Here is a 17959-nt window from a genome sequence, read left to right on the forward strand (position 1 = left end):
ATTTGACTATCTATCCCTGCATCCAAACCATTAATATAGATTGTAAATAGTTGGGGCCCCAAGAGCCAAATCCTGTACCACCCCATTAGTTACATCATTCCAATCAGCAAAAGACCCATTTAGCCCAACTTTCTGATTTCTACTGGTTAATCAATTCTATCCAATCTAATTACCCCAACCTGATGTTTGTTTAACCCCATGTGATCTTACCTTGTGTATTATTAGCCTTTTATGTGGTAGCTTACCAAATACCTTCTGGAAGTCCAGATATAATCCAACTGCAGGATCCATTTTGCTTGTTATATCTTTGAAGAAGTCTAACAAATTAGTCAAACGTGACTTATCTCTCATAAAACCAGGCTGACTCTGATGGTTTGCATTTTGAATGTCAATATGAAGTTTGCACATTTTTCCCTTGTCTGTGTGTTCTGGTTTCCTCTCAGTCCTCTATTACAGGTATAGAGTAGGAAGTGGATCTGGGTGGGATACTCTTCAGAGAGTCAGTATGGACTTGATGGGCCAAATGGCCTATTTCCACACTGTACGATTTTATGATTCTATGAAGTGTCCTGAATTACATGCTTATTAATGGATTCTAGCAATTGCCCAACAACAAATGTTAAACTAATTGGTCTGCATACTCCTCCTTTATAGTTCCCTCCCTTTTTGAATAAGGCTGCTACATTGGCAAAGGTAAAAATCACACAACAACAGGTTTATTCGGAAGCACTAGATTTTGGAGTGCTGCTCCTTCAACCACCTGATGAAGGAACAGTGCTCTGAAAGCTAGTGCTTCCAAATAAACCTATTAGACTATCACCTGGTGTTGTGAGATTTTTAACTTTGTACACCCCAGTCCAAAATCGGCATCTCTAAATCATGGCATCAATATTAGCATTTCTCCAAACCACTGGAACTTTTCCACAGAGAGTCATAGAGACGTACAGCATGGAAACAGACCCTTCGGTCCAACCCGTCCGTGCCGATATCCCTCCAAACCCTTCCTATTCATATCTAGGGAATTTCAGAATATTATAACTAATTGATCCACTATCTCTGCTGCACTTCCTTTAAGAGGCCATGAGGTCCACAGAAGACTGTTGTGCCTGGGTCATTAAGTATATTCAAGTATATTCTAGACAGATTTTTAATCAGTAAGGGAATCAAGGTTACGGGGAAAAGGCAAAAAAGTAGAATTGAGAATTACCCGACCAGCCATAATTTCAATGAAGGGCAGAGCAGATTCAATGGACTGAATGACCGACTTCTGCTCCTCTGCCTTTTGATGAGCTCCAAACCCCAGCCCTTCCTGCCTATTCATCACCGCAAGACCAGTCAATGCGACTTCAACTCTGATTACATACGGTTTTTCCTAAACAATCTACTTAAATTCAAAGATTCTTTGCTAGCACAGAAGGTGCTTCAGTTTTCTCCCACAGTACAAAGATGTGCAGGTCAGGTGAATTGACCATAGTGTTAGGTACATTAGTCAGAGGGAAATGGGTCTGGGTGGATTACTCTTCGGTGGACCTGTTGGGCTGAAGGGCCTGTTTCCACACTGTAGGGAAATCCAATCTAAAGAAAAATCTAAAAATCTCGTAAACAAGGCCTAAAGCTGGGTGATCCTTAGGCCTACTTGTTCAGATGCAGGAGTCAGTCATGCTCAGTTTATTCTGGCAGTTTCAATGTCTAGACTATGAACTCTGCCACATTACAGCAGTAACTCCCTGGATCGTAAACAAATTATATATCATCATACAGAGCAGTAACCGGCTCTCCAGTTGTCACACACCAACCATTTTCTACAAAGAAACACAGCTTTAAGAATCTCATTCTATTCACACAGACTCCTTCCATAACTATAGCCTTCTGCCTGCCTTTGTAATACTGTGTCCTTCATATTCTCCATTAAGTGTAACTATGGAGACTTAGATTTCAGTTTGCAAAAGTGAAACAGCAGATTCCATACAAAAATAAACAAAGCTTATTCAGGTGGAGAAGGACTAAAAAATAAAATTAAAGGCTGGAATTCAACCCTAGGGTGTGGGCGTTTGTAAGCTACTTGAATTGCAGTCCCACAATAAGAATGATCTGTGGTGAGTTTGCAGCACTAAATTAACAGGTTTGCCCATATTGTTATTTGATTCATAATCTTAATTACCAACAGCCTGAATTTCCATTGGATAAAATTTCAATCCAAGCTCTTAGAAACACATTTTATTGTCCACCTTACGATGATTATTTGTATTAAACTAAAATTAAATTCTATATGCATTAGGTAATTAGCCAATTGTGGATTAGTTTAGCTTTACATGTAATTGGTGACATTTTGTCTGCTTAAGGAAACTTGAGCTTTCTAACCAACAAAGTTCATGGAGATCAGAAATACAGGTACACAATCCTTTATCCAAAATCCTTGGGGCCAGTTGTTTTCCAGAATTTGTAATTTTTTGGATTTAGGAATAAATAAATAGGGTGAAAATTTTAAAAATTACTTAACAGCAGACATATGTGTGAATAGTACAAGTGCTGAGACACAATTGACACCTGTCAGTGCTGAGCCATGCCATCACGTCACATCTGAGTGGGCGTGGAGTTGGGTCACCTATTTGCTCACCAAAATGGCGCACCACACTTAACGAAAAACAATTTCGGATTTCAGAGCTTTTCAGATTTGGGATAAAGGATTGTGTACCTGTACTATTCATAGCCAAAACTGGCATATATCACAACTTTATAAAACGTTAAGAGAAATGTAATGTTAAATAGGTTTCTCCACTGACAAGTTTTTGTGAAAATCCAAATATTTAGAAGAGCTCTGGCTAGAAGCGCCACACACCTATGATTCAACACCAAACTAGTTCAAGACATACTTTAAGAATCATAAAGAATCAGGAAACATAATGTCTTACATTCCTCAAATAGCTGGATACCTTTCATTGATTACAAAATCAATAGTCCACACATCCTAGAAAGATTGATTTTCACATTTACTATTGAAGTGCATGCTAACCCTTCTCAGTGACCTTCTTTAGAGACATTGCTACTTGCAAGTTGATTGCTTTTGTTTATTTTTTTTTTAAAAACTGAGCTTAATTCAGCATTGAACATTGGTATTTCACAGCAAGACACAAGATGCACTTATGATAAACAACATGTTGACAATCCTAAGGAAGAGATATTTAAAAAGCAAATCACCCCATCTCAGCTAGTTTGCTTCAGCCAATCCATTTGATGCTTCCAGTTCCTCCTCAGTGCACGGAGCCCCAGCTCCTCCCCACTGCACTGAGATGATGTTTCCTTCACATCAGACCACTCAGAACTGTTCGCCTTAAAGCAGACACTCTACAACGAAACTAAGGATAATGTTAGTGTATCTTGATTGACTGCAAAATGATTCCAAAAGCTGCAAGGCTGTATGCAATGTTAGGTAGGAACTAATGCTAAATTCAAAACTTAACTCACAATAAACGTCCTTAATTGTGGTGAGGAACTTGTTAGTTGAGCCAAATAGCAAAGATGTTGTTAAAGGGAAGGTGGGTATACACAGGGAAAGAAATGAATAAAAGAACAGGATGAGATGAAGTAGGCTCAAGTGGAACATTAACATCACTGCTGATTTTCTGATGCCGTACGTTCAATGCACTTTGATAAGCTGAGCTTACTTTGCTTTAGAGCAGATAAATAATTACTTACAAAGGCAACTCTGATCATGGCATACTTTCCTATTCTGATATAAGCTTGAAAAATGCCTTCAAACAGGCATCACTACCTTAATAAAACAAGAATTCAAAACTAAGAAAACTGCTGTTTCTGTTAAACATCCGAAGTTGTGAGAAGCTGGTTCAAAGGATTCAATGGCCCATTCCTGTTCTTATTTTTGAGTTTCACTTGATGATCCACACTGTGAAATTTGTTGCTGTTATCTAGAGAGTAGACGTAACTGGGTGCTCCTTAACAGTTTTAATCATTCCATTCAATTCATAATTCATGCAAGGGGAAGGTTAGATAATTTCACAAGGGAGTAAACAATGGACAACTATTGATGATAAGCTTATTTGAAGGGAGTGGAGGAGGTGAACATGCAGCATAAACATTAGTTGGATCAACTGAGCTATATTTGTAATAGAAATGTCAAATATATATACTACATTAGGCTTTCCTTTAATCTTACTTGATTAAAGATTTCATTTTCTTTAAATTAATGTTAAACTGGTTCAATGTGAATAGCCCAAAGAAGGATGATGTCATACAGCATGGAAACAGGCCTTTCTCCAACTGGTCCATGTCAATCAAGTTTCCGGAACTAATAGTCCCATTTGTCTTGTTTGGCCAATATCCCTCTAAATCCTTCCTTCTCATGCACCTGCCCAACTGTCTTTTAAATGTTGCAAGTATGGCTGCATCTATCACTTCCTCTGGCAGCTCATTCCACATCCGAACCACCCTGTGTGTGAAAAGGTTGCCCCTCAGGTTCCTTTGCCAAAGTACAGTTTAGTTGGCAGCATGTTTAAGAGTTTGCTGAAACAAAAATGCTTGAAATTTGTCTCTTGTCTTGTTTTCATGATCACATTTGACAAACATTTAGCTAGTTTTGGCAGTTTTGAGATATATAAGAACAGGAGGACAACAAATTATGTCATTTAGAAAGAAACTTATCCTCTTCAGGACTCCCATTCAAAGTAATGCTTGTAATGTCATAGTGATCCTGCACTGACAGAGATTGAGAAACAAGTAGTAAAAAAAACTTTTCTTAAATTGAAGAGTACACCAAAATTGGAAGTAACCATGACAGGGTTACTTCTCTACTATAAGTGTAGAAAATACAATCATTTGGATTATTTATCTGTATGGTGACTGCTTATACATAAAAGAGTATTCAGCCCATACAAAAAAAAAGGTGGAGAAGCATTTCAAACTTTATTCTGAATCACAAAACAAATTTGTTGCAAGAACACTATGTAACTACATAACCAATTAAAACTTCATTTCACATAATTGGCACCATCTAGCATAATTCTGTTCAGTGACTCTGCATGTACCACTTATGGGATACTTTCTCCAATTCAAATCTCTGCCATGAATATGTTCATTTAAACTCTTCAATCACTGGCTTAATTTACACTAAGAATATTTCTAACCTTTACTAGGTTTATGGAAGATTGTCACCATACTGGACACTATTGATACAGTTCACAACAGATTTCCAACTTATAAAGAATTAATAATTTTATTCCTGGAAATAGTTGAATCTATAGTGAAGAACAGGAAATAGCTGATAAGCTAGGCAACAAAATCAGAAATTGCTGGAAAAACTCATCAGATCTGAAGAAGGGTCTTAGAATTACTTAGAATCCCTACAATGTGGAAACAGGCCATTCGGTTCAGCAAGTTCACACCGACCCTCCGAAGAGTAATGCACCCAGACCCATTCCCTTATTTCTCTACATTTCCCCTGACTAATGCACCTAACACTATGGGCAATTTAGCATGGCCAATCCACCTAACCTGCACATCTTTGGATTGTGGGAGGAAACCAGAGCACCAGAGGAAACCCACGCAGACACGGGGAGAATGTGCAAATTCCACACAGACAGACAGTCACCCGAGGCGGGAATCGAACCCAGGTATCTGGCGCTGTGAGGCTGCAATGCTAACCATTGAGCCACAACCAAAATGTTAACATGGCTTTCTCTCCACAGATGCTGTTAGATGTGCTGAATTTTTCCAGCAATTTCTGATTTCCAGCACCTTTTTGTTTTTATTAATTTAGAGATAATCTAGGCAATTCCTTTGTGTCTACCTTCATATAAGATACAGAAAATCTCCAAGAAATACTAGGCAATTGAGGGATTTGTAAACTGTGGAACTGAAAGAATTAAAATTAGAGCAGTCGTATTTGGAGAAAGTATTAAACAGTTCAAGGCGGAGAGTCCCCAGCTGGTTACCATTTCAGACAGGATACCACAAGTAGTAATATTGTTGTTGGTAAGGAGTGACTACTTGATCCCCTTCTTAATTCAACCCCTCACTCAGTTGAACACAAGGTTAATTTAAGAAGAATTGCCTTTCTTGTGGATATCTTTCTCGAAATCAAATGCATTTAAATTAAAAGCAGTCAAAATAACCTGGCTTTCTTGAAATAAAAAAGGGTTGAGTTTACTACTGCCTTGGTACTTTTTCTGTGTGACATTTCTTCGTTCCTCTCAAGGCTTTGCCAAATAGTTGAGCCAAATAGAATGTTAGTGAGTTTTGAGAAGATTTGTAGCTTAGGTTGAGGTTCTGGATGTAGGCTTGCTTGCTGAGCTGGAAGATTCATTTTCAGACATTTCATTACCATACCAGGTAACATCATCAGAGAGCCTCCAGATGAAGAGCTGGTGGTATGGTCTGCTTTCTGTTTATGTGTTTAGGTTTCCTTGTTGGTGATGTTATTTCCTGTGGTGATGTCATTTCCTGTTCTTTTTCTCAGGGGTTGGTAAATGAACATGCACGAGAATTCCTAGAAGCATGGCACTCCAACCAGAACTCCATCAACAAACACATCGACTTGGATCCCATTTACCAACCCCTGAGAAAAAGTACAGAAAATGACATCACCACAGGAAATGACATCACCAACCCAAGGAAACCTAAACACAAATAGAAAGCGGGCCATGCCACCAGCACTTCATCTGGAGGCTCACCGATGATGTTACCTAATATGATGACGAAACGTCTGAAAACAAACCTTCCAGCTCAGCGATTAAACCTTCATCCCAAATAGATTTTTTTTTAAAAGGAAAATGTGATAATCATAAGGGAATAATGATATAGAGGACAGGATGAGATGAAGTAAGCTCATGTGGAGTATATTTACCTCCTGAGTTTATATCCAGAGACATACAGCACGCATGTGGTACAATTGTAATGTCCTTACTCCGGACCAAAAGACCCAGATTTAAGTCCCGCCTGAATGAATCATACCATAGAATCCCTGAAATTTGGAAGCAGGTGATTTTGCGCATCAAATCCACACTGCCCCTCCGAAGAACATCCCACTCAGATCCATCCCCCTATCCTATCCCCGTAACCCTGCATTTCTCATGGCTAATCCTCCTAGCCTGCACATCCCTAGACACAATGGGCAACTTAGTATGGCCAATCCACCTAACCTGTACAACTTTAGACTATGAGACGAAACCAAAGCACCCAGAGGAAACCCCACACAGACAGAGGGAGAATGTGCAAACTCCACACAGTCAGTTGCCCAAATGCTGGAATTGAACCCAGGTCCCTGGCGCTGAGAGACAGCAACGCTAACCACTCCGTCACCGTTCTACCCAAATGAATGTAACAGCATCTCTGAATAGGTTGATATTCATACACATGGTATGGTTGTCACTGGCTAGGGTTGCACATCTCCAATTGCTCAGAGGGCAATTAAGAATCATTAACTGGAGTCACACGTAATCCAGAGCAGGTAAGGATGGCAAACTGCCTTGTGCTCTGGCGAGATTTGAACCAGGAACCTCAGAATATTACCTGGGTCTCTGGATTAATAGTCTCGTGATAATATCACTAGGCCACTCACTCCCTTTTACCTATTACCAATGTTTAGAAAAGAATGGGAAGAGTTTTATGAAAGGGACATCATGTATGGCAAACATGAAGATTGTTTTCAGATGATACTTTTAACACAGTTAAGGAGATCTTCCCACGTGATGCATTTGTATTTTCATAAGGCTTCTGATACAGTGCTACCTTAACAAACAAATTTCAAGTGGAGTTTAATGTACTAATATGGATGGAGAATTGGTTAACAGACAGCAAGCAGAGATTAGCAGATTCGTCTCAGGATGGTTACAGATGGGTACAGCAGGTGTCAGTGGTAGATTCACAATTTTTCATACTCTTTGATTTGTATATGGGGCAGATTGCATTAGTTCCATATTAGTTGAATTGAAGTGGGAGCAAGTTGTGAGGATGATGCAAGGAAGCTTCAAAGGGACTTGGATAGTCATAGTGAATGGGCTAGAACAAGGCAAATAGAATATAATGTAAATACATCTGACGTTATTCACTTTTGTAGAGAAAAAGCAAAGCCAGGATATTGAAATGATGAGAGGTTGGGAAATGCAGGTGTTCAAAGGGATTCGGATGCCTTTGGTCTTGAGCTACTAGAAAAATGGTATATATGCAGGTGCAGCCAACAATGAGGAAGGTAAAATGGTTGAGTATACAGGCCAACTGCCACTTCTGTAGGTCTGGTCTGGTTTCCGCGGTTTCAGTTACCCACGGCCTGAACATATTACAGGGAACATTCCAGAACCAGGGACCAGGGGCTGCATGGAACGTAAATTTTCCATTTAAATGAATGGGTTTGCGACTATCCGTGGTTTTGGGCTTCCAAAGTATGTCTTGGTACATATCCCCTGTGGGTGGGTGGGGATATGGGGTGGGGGCAGGCAGGAGGGGGAGCTGCTACTGCGTAGTAAAGACGTCTTGCTGCAATTAGATATAGCCTTGGTGAGACCATATTCTGGATTAGTGGTGCTGGAAGAGCACAGCAGTTCAGGCAGCATCCAAGGAGCTTTGAAATCGACGTTTCGGGCAAAAGCCCTTCATCAGGAATAAAGGCAGTGAGCCTGAAGCGTGAAGAGATAAGCTAGGGGAGGGTGGGGCTGAGGATAGAGTAGCATAGAGTACAATGGGTGAGTGGGGTAGGAGATGAAGGTGATAGGTCAGGGAGGAGAGGGTGGAGTGGATGGGTGGAAAAGGAGCTAGGCAGGTAGGACAAGTCCAGACAGGTCAAGGGGAGAGTGCGGGCTGGAAGTTTGAAACTAGGATGAGGTGGGGGAAGGGGAAATGAGAAAACTGTTGAAGTCCACATTGATGCCCTGGGGTTGAAGTGTTCCGAGGCGGAAGATGAGGCGTTCTTCCTCCAGGCGTCTGGTGGTGAGGGAGCGGTGGTGAAGGAGGCCCAGGACCTCCATGTCCTCGGCAGATTGGGAGGGGGAGTTGAAATGTTGGGCCACGGGGCGATGTGGTTGATTGGTGCGGGTGTCCCAGAGATGTTCCCTCCCTGCTAGGACGCGCCCAGTCTCCCCAATGTAGAGGAGACTGCATCGGGAGCTACGTATACAATAAATGATATTAGTGGATATGCAAGTAAAACTTTAATGGATGTGGAAGGCTCCTTTAGGGCCTTGGATAGAGGTGAGGGAGGAGGTGTGGATGCAGAAGGTGAGCACCAGGGGCGTTCTGTCCTTGTTACGGTTGGAGGGGTGGGGTCTGAGGGCGGAGGTGCGGGATGTAGACGAGATGCGCTGGAGGGCATCTTTAACCACGTGGGAAGGGAAATTACGGTCTCTAAAGAAGGAGGCCATCTGGTGTGTTCTGTGGTGGAACTGGTCCTCCTGGGAGCAGATCCAAATCCAAGGAAGAGGATACTTGCCATACAGGGTTTGTGGGTCGGTAACCAGGTTAATCTCTGGGATGGCAGGATTATTTTATGAGGGGAGGTTGAGGAAACTGGATCCGTACTTCTTTAATTTTAGAAAAATTAGGTGATCTCATTGAAACTTTCGAAATTCCTATAAGGAATGGCAGGATGGATTTAAATAAAGATGTTTCCCCTGGTTTATGACTCGAGAACTGGGGACATAATCTTACAGCGATGGGTAGGACAGTTACAAGTGAGATGAGGAGGACTTTCTTCACTTAGAGGATGGTGAATCTTTGAAATTTTCTCCTGCAGAGGGTTGTGGAAGCTCAGCCATTTTGATAGGTATCTGAGGATTAAGGACCTCAAAGGATAGAGAGACAATTTCTGGCACTATCAGTCATTGAGTCCAACAGCATTCTCGGCAGGCTAAATGGCCAACTCCTATTCCCATGTTTCTCCTACCACCATGGCCATGAAGTGATTTGAACACGAAGATGATAATTTTGTAAATTGGGGGTCTTCAGGAACAAGGAACCAATGTAGGTTATCAAAAGAAATATGGAACTGCAACCATATGAGGTCAGGCAACAGTGGTGGATCACAAAGAGAGGCAGTGAAGAACAAACTAGTGTCAGGACTTGGTTGGTTGGTAAATAATAAGGATTGTATAGTAAAAAGAATGGAACAACATTCAATGCTCAAAGATATAAAAGGTGACAGATTTTAAAATCAGACCACAGCATCAGGGGCAAAATATGAAGTTGGTCCCTCAGCAGAGAGGTGGGAGAGAATGGATGATTGGATCTGCAGCTTGTGAGGATACAGGATTCTGTACAACTCAGTGTAGATGCTGTAACTACAGAGGGAAAAACATCCCAATTCTTTTTTTGAAAAAAAAAGATCGAGTACAATTAAAATGTGAATCATCTTCGTCAACTGCACTACTTGATTTAATGCAAAGGAAATCAAGTTTATTTTGCATTTCCAGTCCACCTCTTAAGAAGTCACAAGCTGTTTGCAAATCCACATCAGCAATGTTTGGAAACAGCAAATGCTGGACTCACTCTGCAGGTCTGGTAGCATCCGGACAGAGAGAAACAGTGTTATGTTTCAGATTGCTGACCTTTCATCAGAACTGACCTGCTAAGTGTTTCCAGCATTTTCTGTTTATTTTTCAGGCTTCCGGCGTCTGCAGCATCTTGCTTTTGATTTAGAATTTGGAAGCACCTTCCCCTGACAAATAAGAATCAGAGTCATCAATTCGCCGAATTTGTTCCAAAGCAAACTTCCTCATTACTTTACAACACTCCTAAAAGTAATGATATTTCAAACCATACCTGCACTTCAACAGACTGCTTGGTCAGGTCACACGGAGGTTTCTGTGGCTTAGGTCTTGTGGCATACCAGTATGCTATCAGGGCTGCAATGGTGCCAATGCCTATTAGAGCCGATGGTGGAAGAGAGCGAACAAACTGCCGGACCTCCCAAAGTTCTGGTATGCGCAGGTGTGTCACCAGATCACTTGCTTGCATCGTTGCAAATGGAAATTCACTTCTGTGGCAGTGAAAAGCAAAACGGACGTTAAGCATGTTACTGTGAAGTCAGACAATAAATAAATTCACAGCAAGGGTGGACATAATTCAGTCTGTCATATCCACATCACTCTACAATGAAGTAATCATTCAACCCAATCCCACCTTCCAGCTCCTTATGGTGTACCATTTTAGGCTGCAGTAATTCTCGTGCATTAAGTACTTTTTAAAATATTATGAACATCGCTGCCTCTGCCACCCTTTCAAAAAGTTAATTCTAGATTCTACCCCTGGTCTCCCTCGAAACTTCTATGTCTTACCCTAAATCCACGACGTCTTCTTAAGCGCCCCTCAACTAACAGCAATATAACCTTCCCACGTACTCCATCTAGAATCCTTAATATTATACACTTCAATTAATTCTTCCCTGAATTCTTCTTCAGAGTTTCATAAATCCTGCCAGATCTGTGGGTTTGCTTTACTTTATGTTTTTATTTCCAAAATCACACATTACAGCCAACTTCAGGGATCTATGAATGTGCACTCCAGAATCTCTCTGCATTTCTTGATTTCATTTAATTCTTGTTAATGCATTCTCCCACAAATGCATTATTTCACTTTACTCACTTTTCTCTAATCAGAAATCCATTTACTGTGTTTCTGCCCACCTGACATTGACATCCCCCACAGTCTATAGATTGCTTTGTATAAACCACACAGCCTTTTTTTTCATATTCCCCAATATTCAAGTCCAAATCATTGATATAAACAACAAAAAGTAAGATAGCTTGTACTGAATTTTGCTGCTCGTCGGATGCTGCCTGAACTGCTGTGCTCTTCCAACACCACTAATCCAAAATCTGAATCTTGCAAAAACCTACTGGAAGCATTCCTCCAATCACAAAAACATCCCACATTTTGTTTTTTGTCTCTGTGTCACCATTGGATTTAACTTTTCGCTTTGCCTTGAACACTTTGCCATGGACAAAGTCAAAAATCACACAACACCAGGTTATAGTCCAACAGGTTTATTTGGAGGTACAAGCTTTCAGGGCAGGATCATAGGACACAGAATTTATAGCAAAAGATCATAGTGTCATACAACCAATGTGATATATTGAACAAACTTAGAATGCTGTTAAGTCTTTCACCTTTTAGAATGGGTTGCAGTTTTTGAACCAGTCATATAGATACATAGAGACTCTAATCTTAAACCTTTAATGCATTGTCTGAGCTATCATTTTTGTTTTATATAAAACCTTAAGTTACCTCAGGAATGTGACTTAAAAGAAGTTCGGGGAATTTACATATTAATGAATCAAAACCTGCAATACATTCTAAAAGATGAAAGATTTAACAACAATCTAAGTTTGTTCAATTTATCGCCTCAGTTGTATGACATTATGATCTTTTGCTACAAATTCTGTGTCCTATGATCCTACTCCATTAGCTACCTGATGAAGGAGCAGTGCTCTGAAAGCTTGTACTTCCAAATAAATCTGTTGTGGACTATAACCCGGTGTTATGTGATATTTTAAACTTTGTCTACCCTAGTCCAACACCAGCCCCTCCATATCACTGAATCCCATGAGCATACGCTTTTGTGACCAGCTTGCGACACTGGCTCTTGTCACATGCTTTGCTAAAATTCATACAAATGACAAAATATAATACCTTGATTGACCTCTTAACCTCGGGTTGATAAATGGCAAGTAACATTTGAGACAGAGACGTTCTAGGCAACAACCATCACCAACAGGAAAGAATCTAACTACTGAGCCACAGTGCCATTAGCACTGCTGCCTCACAGCGCCAGGGACCCGGGTTCGATTCCAGCTTTGGGCGACTGTCTGTGTGGACTTTGCACATTCTCCCAGCGTCTGCGTGGGTTTCCTCAGAGTGCTCCAGTTTCCTCCCACAATCCAAAGATGTGCAGGTCAGGTGGATTAGTCATGCTAAATTGCCCATCGTGTTAGGTGCATTAGTCAGAGGGAAATGGTTCTGGGTGGGTTACTCCTCGGAGGGTCGGTGTGGACTTGTTGGACTGAAGGGCCTGTTTCCACACTGTAGAGGATCTAATCTAATCTAATCTAATCTAATCTAATCTAATCATAATCCCTTAACATTCAATAGCACCACCATCACTGAAGTCTTCCACTATCAACATATTGGTGATTACCATTGACCAGAAACTGAACCAAACAAGCCACACATATATATAAAACATGGTTACAAGAGTGGGTCAGGAGCTAGGAATTCTATGGAAAATAACTCATTCCCTTGTTTCTCATCTACAAGGTGGAAGTGGCCTCTAGCACTTAGAACTACAATGACAGCAGACGCTGGGATCATTACATCCACATGTCACATATCATCCTGGCTATGAACCATATCGCTGCTGTTCTTCACTGTCACTGCATCATAATCCTGGAAATCATTCCTAACATCGAAATAGGTGTCCCCACATCCCAAGGAAGGACTGCAGCAGTTCAAGAAAGTAGTTCACCAACCTCCTCAGGGCAATTTTGGATTGCCAAAAATGTACTAGCCTCGCTAGTGATGCCCACATTTCTTTGAATGAATTTAAAAAACTTCAATAATTTTTGTCAGACATTACTTTCCTTTAAAAAATCTGTGCTACCAGTGATTAATCTGAATGGGTGTTTATCCTGCCTCTCAGAACTTTTTCCAATAATTTGCAAGCAAAGTTAGGCTGACTAGTCTGTTATTGCTGCTGTTGTGTCACAATAGTCTTAACAGACCTTAGGGGCTGCTTTCTCATTAGAGTGGTGGTGATACTAGTCTGTAATGACTTGAGCAATCCCTTTTTCCCTCACACAAGGGTACTGCTTTAATCATCCTCCATTTTGGAACCATGTCTACAGACAGGGAGGACTGAAAAATGATGGTCAGAACCTTCTCTAGATATATTTCATCTGGTTCTGGGGGGGGGTTCCATTTTCAAAATGTTAAATATTTCATCTCTCAGTACCTCTGCTCTCAACATTTCTTTTCAGTATTTCACACTTGTCTTCCCTAATTGCAGTTTTATCGTTCTTCCATTTTGTGGAAACAGATTCAAAGTATTCATTCTAAACCAATGGATGGAAAAAGTGCAATTGAAAATTTTGGATACTGTACACCTTGAGGAACCTAAACCAAATACAGGACTGAAGAATTAGAACTTCTACTCTGTTTGCTATGAGCTGACTTTGGTACCCAGTGCCAGCATCAAGCCCACTTGATTGGCACCGCAAACACCATCTTCAACATGTACTCCCCTCACCACCGATCCATGACTGGCAACTTTATGTACCATCTACAAGCAGGGCAAAGCTAAATCTATATTAATTAACATGCCTCCAATCCTTAATGACAGCACCCAAGTTCATGACATCGTCATATACAGGTACTACTGGTAATGGAGGAGACAATGATGAATGTCAGGAATATTTGCAGATATATTTACCAGTTATACATGAACATTCATTTTGTTTAGCGTTGAATGCCCATGAATTTTCCAGCATACATTGGTTGGTAATTTTAAAGTCATGCAGGATTATCAGAGAATTTTAAAAAAACTTACTCAAACTTTCCCAAGATTTGTAGTCGAGGCTGCACAGTGAGCCAGTCAACTGTGGAATGCTGTCAAGGTTTCTTATTCCCCAAGAAAGTTGTACAAGATGGAACACATGAGTGTAACTCTAAAGTTTCTGCTCAAATTGATTTAGATTTCTCACATTCCAAACCACCCACCCAAGTACTCAGGCCATACATGTATGCTTTGAGTGCTCTGCTATGAAATTTGTCAAGCTACAAGCATATGCTCGGCAAAAACAATGCTGCACATTAAGGTACAAATTAGTATGGCTACTGTGTGGCTGCAGTCTGTCAGATGGGCTCCTATATCCTCATCTCTCCCTCACACACAAAATCTTTATAGAAAGAGATTAGTCACTCTGCCTTACAAAAACTTCAAAGAGTTCACATTTTTTTGAGCAGTGTCTTTGATTCGAGATGGTCCATGTTACAATCCTTCCTCACAGCGCATTGGTGGAGTTTTAGCATAGTATTTCGTATACGTGGCTTGCAGCAACAAATGCCAATTATACAACATTACTAAACAGAACCAATGCAAGGCTCTTAGAGTCCACTATATTATCTGTACTAACCATTAAACCAAAACCCTGAACTTTGATCTGGAACAGATTTGATCAATACCTGCCACCAACCACGTGGCTGCAGTAGGGCAAACATCATTTGAGTCAAGGTAACAAAGGCATAAAACACTGGAAACATATGACCAGGCCAGTCATCACACACATATACAAATCAGGAGTGGGTATCACCTGTCCCTCATGAAGAAATGTGTGAAAGAAAATACCTTTAACCACAAATCCATCAGAAAGTGGTCAGCACATTGCTTCCTTGAGACCCTTGCAGAGAAAGGAGAGGGTGGATCCTGTCGGTTGCTCCCTGAGCAGACTGTCCAAGTGATTTGGCAGAATGCCTCATCGCCAAAACTTTCCAACAAGCAACAAAACATTGCTTAGCCAGTGGTGAGCAGTCAAATCCTTCATGTATGCCTGCTCAGTCCACGCAACCACATACTGCCCTCAAAGCAGCCGTGGCAGGTGTACAGCCGTCACACATCTCCTTTTCACACGTGCCTTTGCAAAAAGGTCTGGACAAAGATGCAATGGTTTTTGTTGAGATTTGTCCAGAGCAGCTCCATGACACTGGACTCCTTGCTCTACAGTTTGTTCCCTGGGACAAAGACTGATACAGACATCAACTGTGCCTGGAGGCCCATCAACTTAATCAATGATACACTTTGGATCAATGGTGCTGGAAGAGCACAGCAGTTCAGGCAGCATCGAGGAGCTTCAGCAAAATCGACGTTTCGGGCAAAAGCCCTTCATCAGGAATAAAGGTAGAGAGCCTGAAGCATGGAGAGATAAGCTAGGGGAGGGTGGGGGTGGGGAGAGGGTTTGACTTTCTACAGATGCAACAAATCCAAGGCATTTCTTGCATATGAAAGAAACTATTTACATTTATTTGAGGCACTGCGAGGGTCCGATAACTAACGGGCCTCGATTGTACTTTGGTCAAAAGACTTTAGATGGTGGACTTTCCCCACTGCTTGTTGGCGGCAGCTGCCCCAAGCTTTAGTGTGTCCCTCAGAGTGTAGTCCTGGACCTTGGAGTTTGCCAGTCTCCAATGCTTTGTCAAGTGTCTTTTCTCCAGGGTGGAAATGGCTATCACGAGGGGGCATAATTTTAAGGTGATCAGAAAAAGGGTTAGGGGAGACGTCAGAAGTATGAACTTTACACAGAGTGGTGGGTGCATGGAATGCACTGTCAGCAATGGTAGTAGAGTCAGATACATTACAGACATTTAAGCGACTCTTGGACAGGCACATGGATGATAGTAAAACGTAGGGTATGTAGTTTGACCTTGGAATAGGATAAAAGGTCAGTACAACATCAAGGGCTGAAGGGCCTGTAACATGTTTTAAAGTCACCTCTTTACAGTGGAAGACCAACAAGTTTGGGCAGGCCAAAACTTGTTGGTCTTCCACTGTAAAGAGGTGACTTTAAAACATGTTACAGGCCCTTCAGCCCTTGATGTTGTACTGACCTTTTATCCTATTCCAAGGTCAAACTACATACCCTACGTTTTACTATCATCCATGTGCCTGTCCAAGAGTCGCTTAAATGTCTGTAATGTATCTGACTCTACTACCATTGCTGACAGTGCATTCCATGCACCCACCACTCTGTGTAAAGTTCATACTTCTGACGTCTCCCCTAACCCTTTTTCTGATCACCTTAAAATTATGCCCCCTCGTGATAGCCATTTCCACCCTGGAGAAAAGACACTTGACAAAGCATTGGAGACTGGCAAACTCCAAGGTCCAGGACTACACTCTGAGGGACACACTAAAGCTTGGGGCAGCTGCCGCCAACAAGCAGTGGGGAAAGTCCACCATCTAAAGTCTTTTGACCAAAGTACAATCGAGGCCCGTTAGTTATCGGACCCTCGCAGTGCCTCAAATAAATGTAAATAGTTTCTTTCATATGCAAGAAATGCCTTGGATTTGTTGCATCTGTAGAAAGTCAAACCCCTTTGTTCAACATGCACAAAGAATGTACAGCACCAAACCGCTTTAGTGATTATTTATGTATATAAAGATTTTTAAGAATAAAAGTATATTTTTCAAATAAAAAAAATACAAATCAGGAGTAGGAATAGGCCATTCAGTTCCTCGAACCTGCTTTGCCACCCAATAAGATTACAGCTGATCGGATTGTGGCCTTAACTCCATATGCCTGTTCTGTAGAGATGTATTATTTAAAGTATAAATGTCAGAACTGGAAGACTAGCAGGAGAGGAAGTCAAAGTAAAAGGGGAAAAGGTAAGTGTTTTAGAAACATTAGAAAAAAAAGAGCAGCAGCAGGAGGAACACACGCTCACAGAGACAGAAAAGCTGCTCAGACAGAAAACAGGATGGGTAAATTTCAGAAGTGAAACCAGAGCCAGTTGGAGATAGGAGGGAAGTTAAAAGGAATGCATAAAACATAGACTTTATGAACAGACGGGTCAATATGTGCGAAAAAAATCAGCAAATTGAAAAAAAAGGGAATAAAAGTGAAAAAGCAGTGCAGGATCCAGCAACTCAGGAATGAGGGAAAAAAAGCATGTCAACCCTAAGGGAGAAGTACAGTAAATTACCTGCCAGTGTGGGGAGTAGACAGTGCTTGGATACAGATTGAATATGACATCTAAGTGATAAATGACTTCAATCCACTGACAATACAAGATTCTTCATGCTCGAATAATCAATCCCTAGACATCATTCTTTTTTGTAATTATTTGATGCAAACCATTAAGAAAAAACTTTTCTTTGATTTTGGTTGATAAATATGGCTGCAACACTGGATTCTTCAAATCTCTTTCTCCCCTCCGCCCTGTGCTCCTGCACAGTCAAAAATAACCA

General features: G+C 41.0%; 1 protein-coding gene across 3 annotated transcripts in view; it reads right to left on the minus strand.

Moving 5' to 3' along the window:
• Positions 1-17959, minus strand: part of acsl1a (acyl-CoA synthetase long chain family member 1a) — a 173303-nt gene that overhangs the window by 84450 nt on the left and 70894 nt on the right. For all 3 annotated transcript variants that reach the window (XM_043705794.1, XM_043705803.1, XM_043705812.1), the window contains exon 2: positions 10765-10981. In XM_043705794.1, the coding sequence (XP_043561729.1) occupies positions 10765-10981 (217 nt within the window). The remainder of the gene's footprint in view (positions 1-10764; positions 10982-17959) is intronic.

Source organism: Chiloscyllium plagiosum, chromosome 2, assembly GCF_004010195.1.
Source record: "Chiloscyllium plagiosum isolate BGI_BamShark_2017 chromosome 2, ASM401019v2, whole genome shotgun sequence".
In the NCBI taxonomy this organism is placed as follows: Eukaryota; Metazoa; Chordata; class Chondrichthyes; order Orectolobiformes; family Hemiscylliidae; genus Chiloscyllium; species Chiloscyllium plagiosum.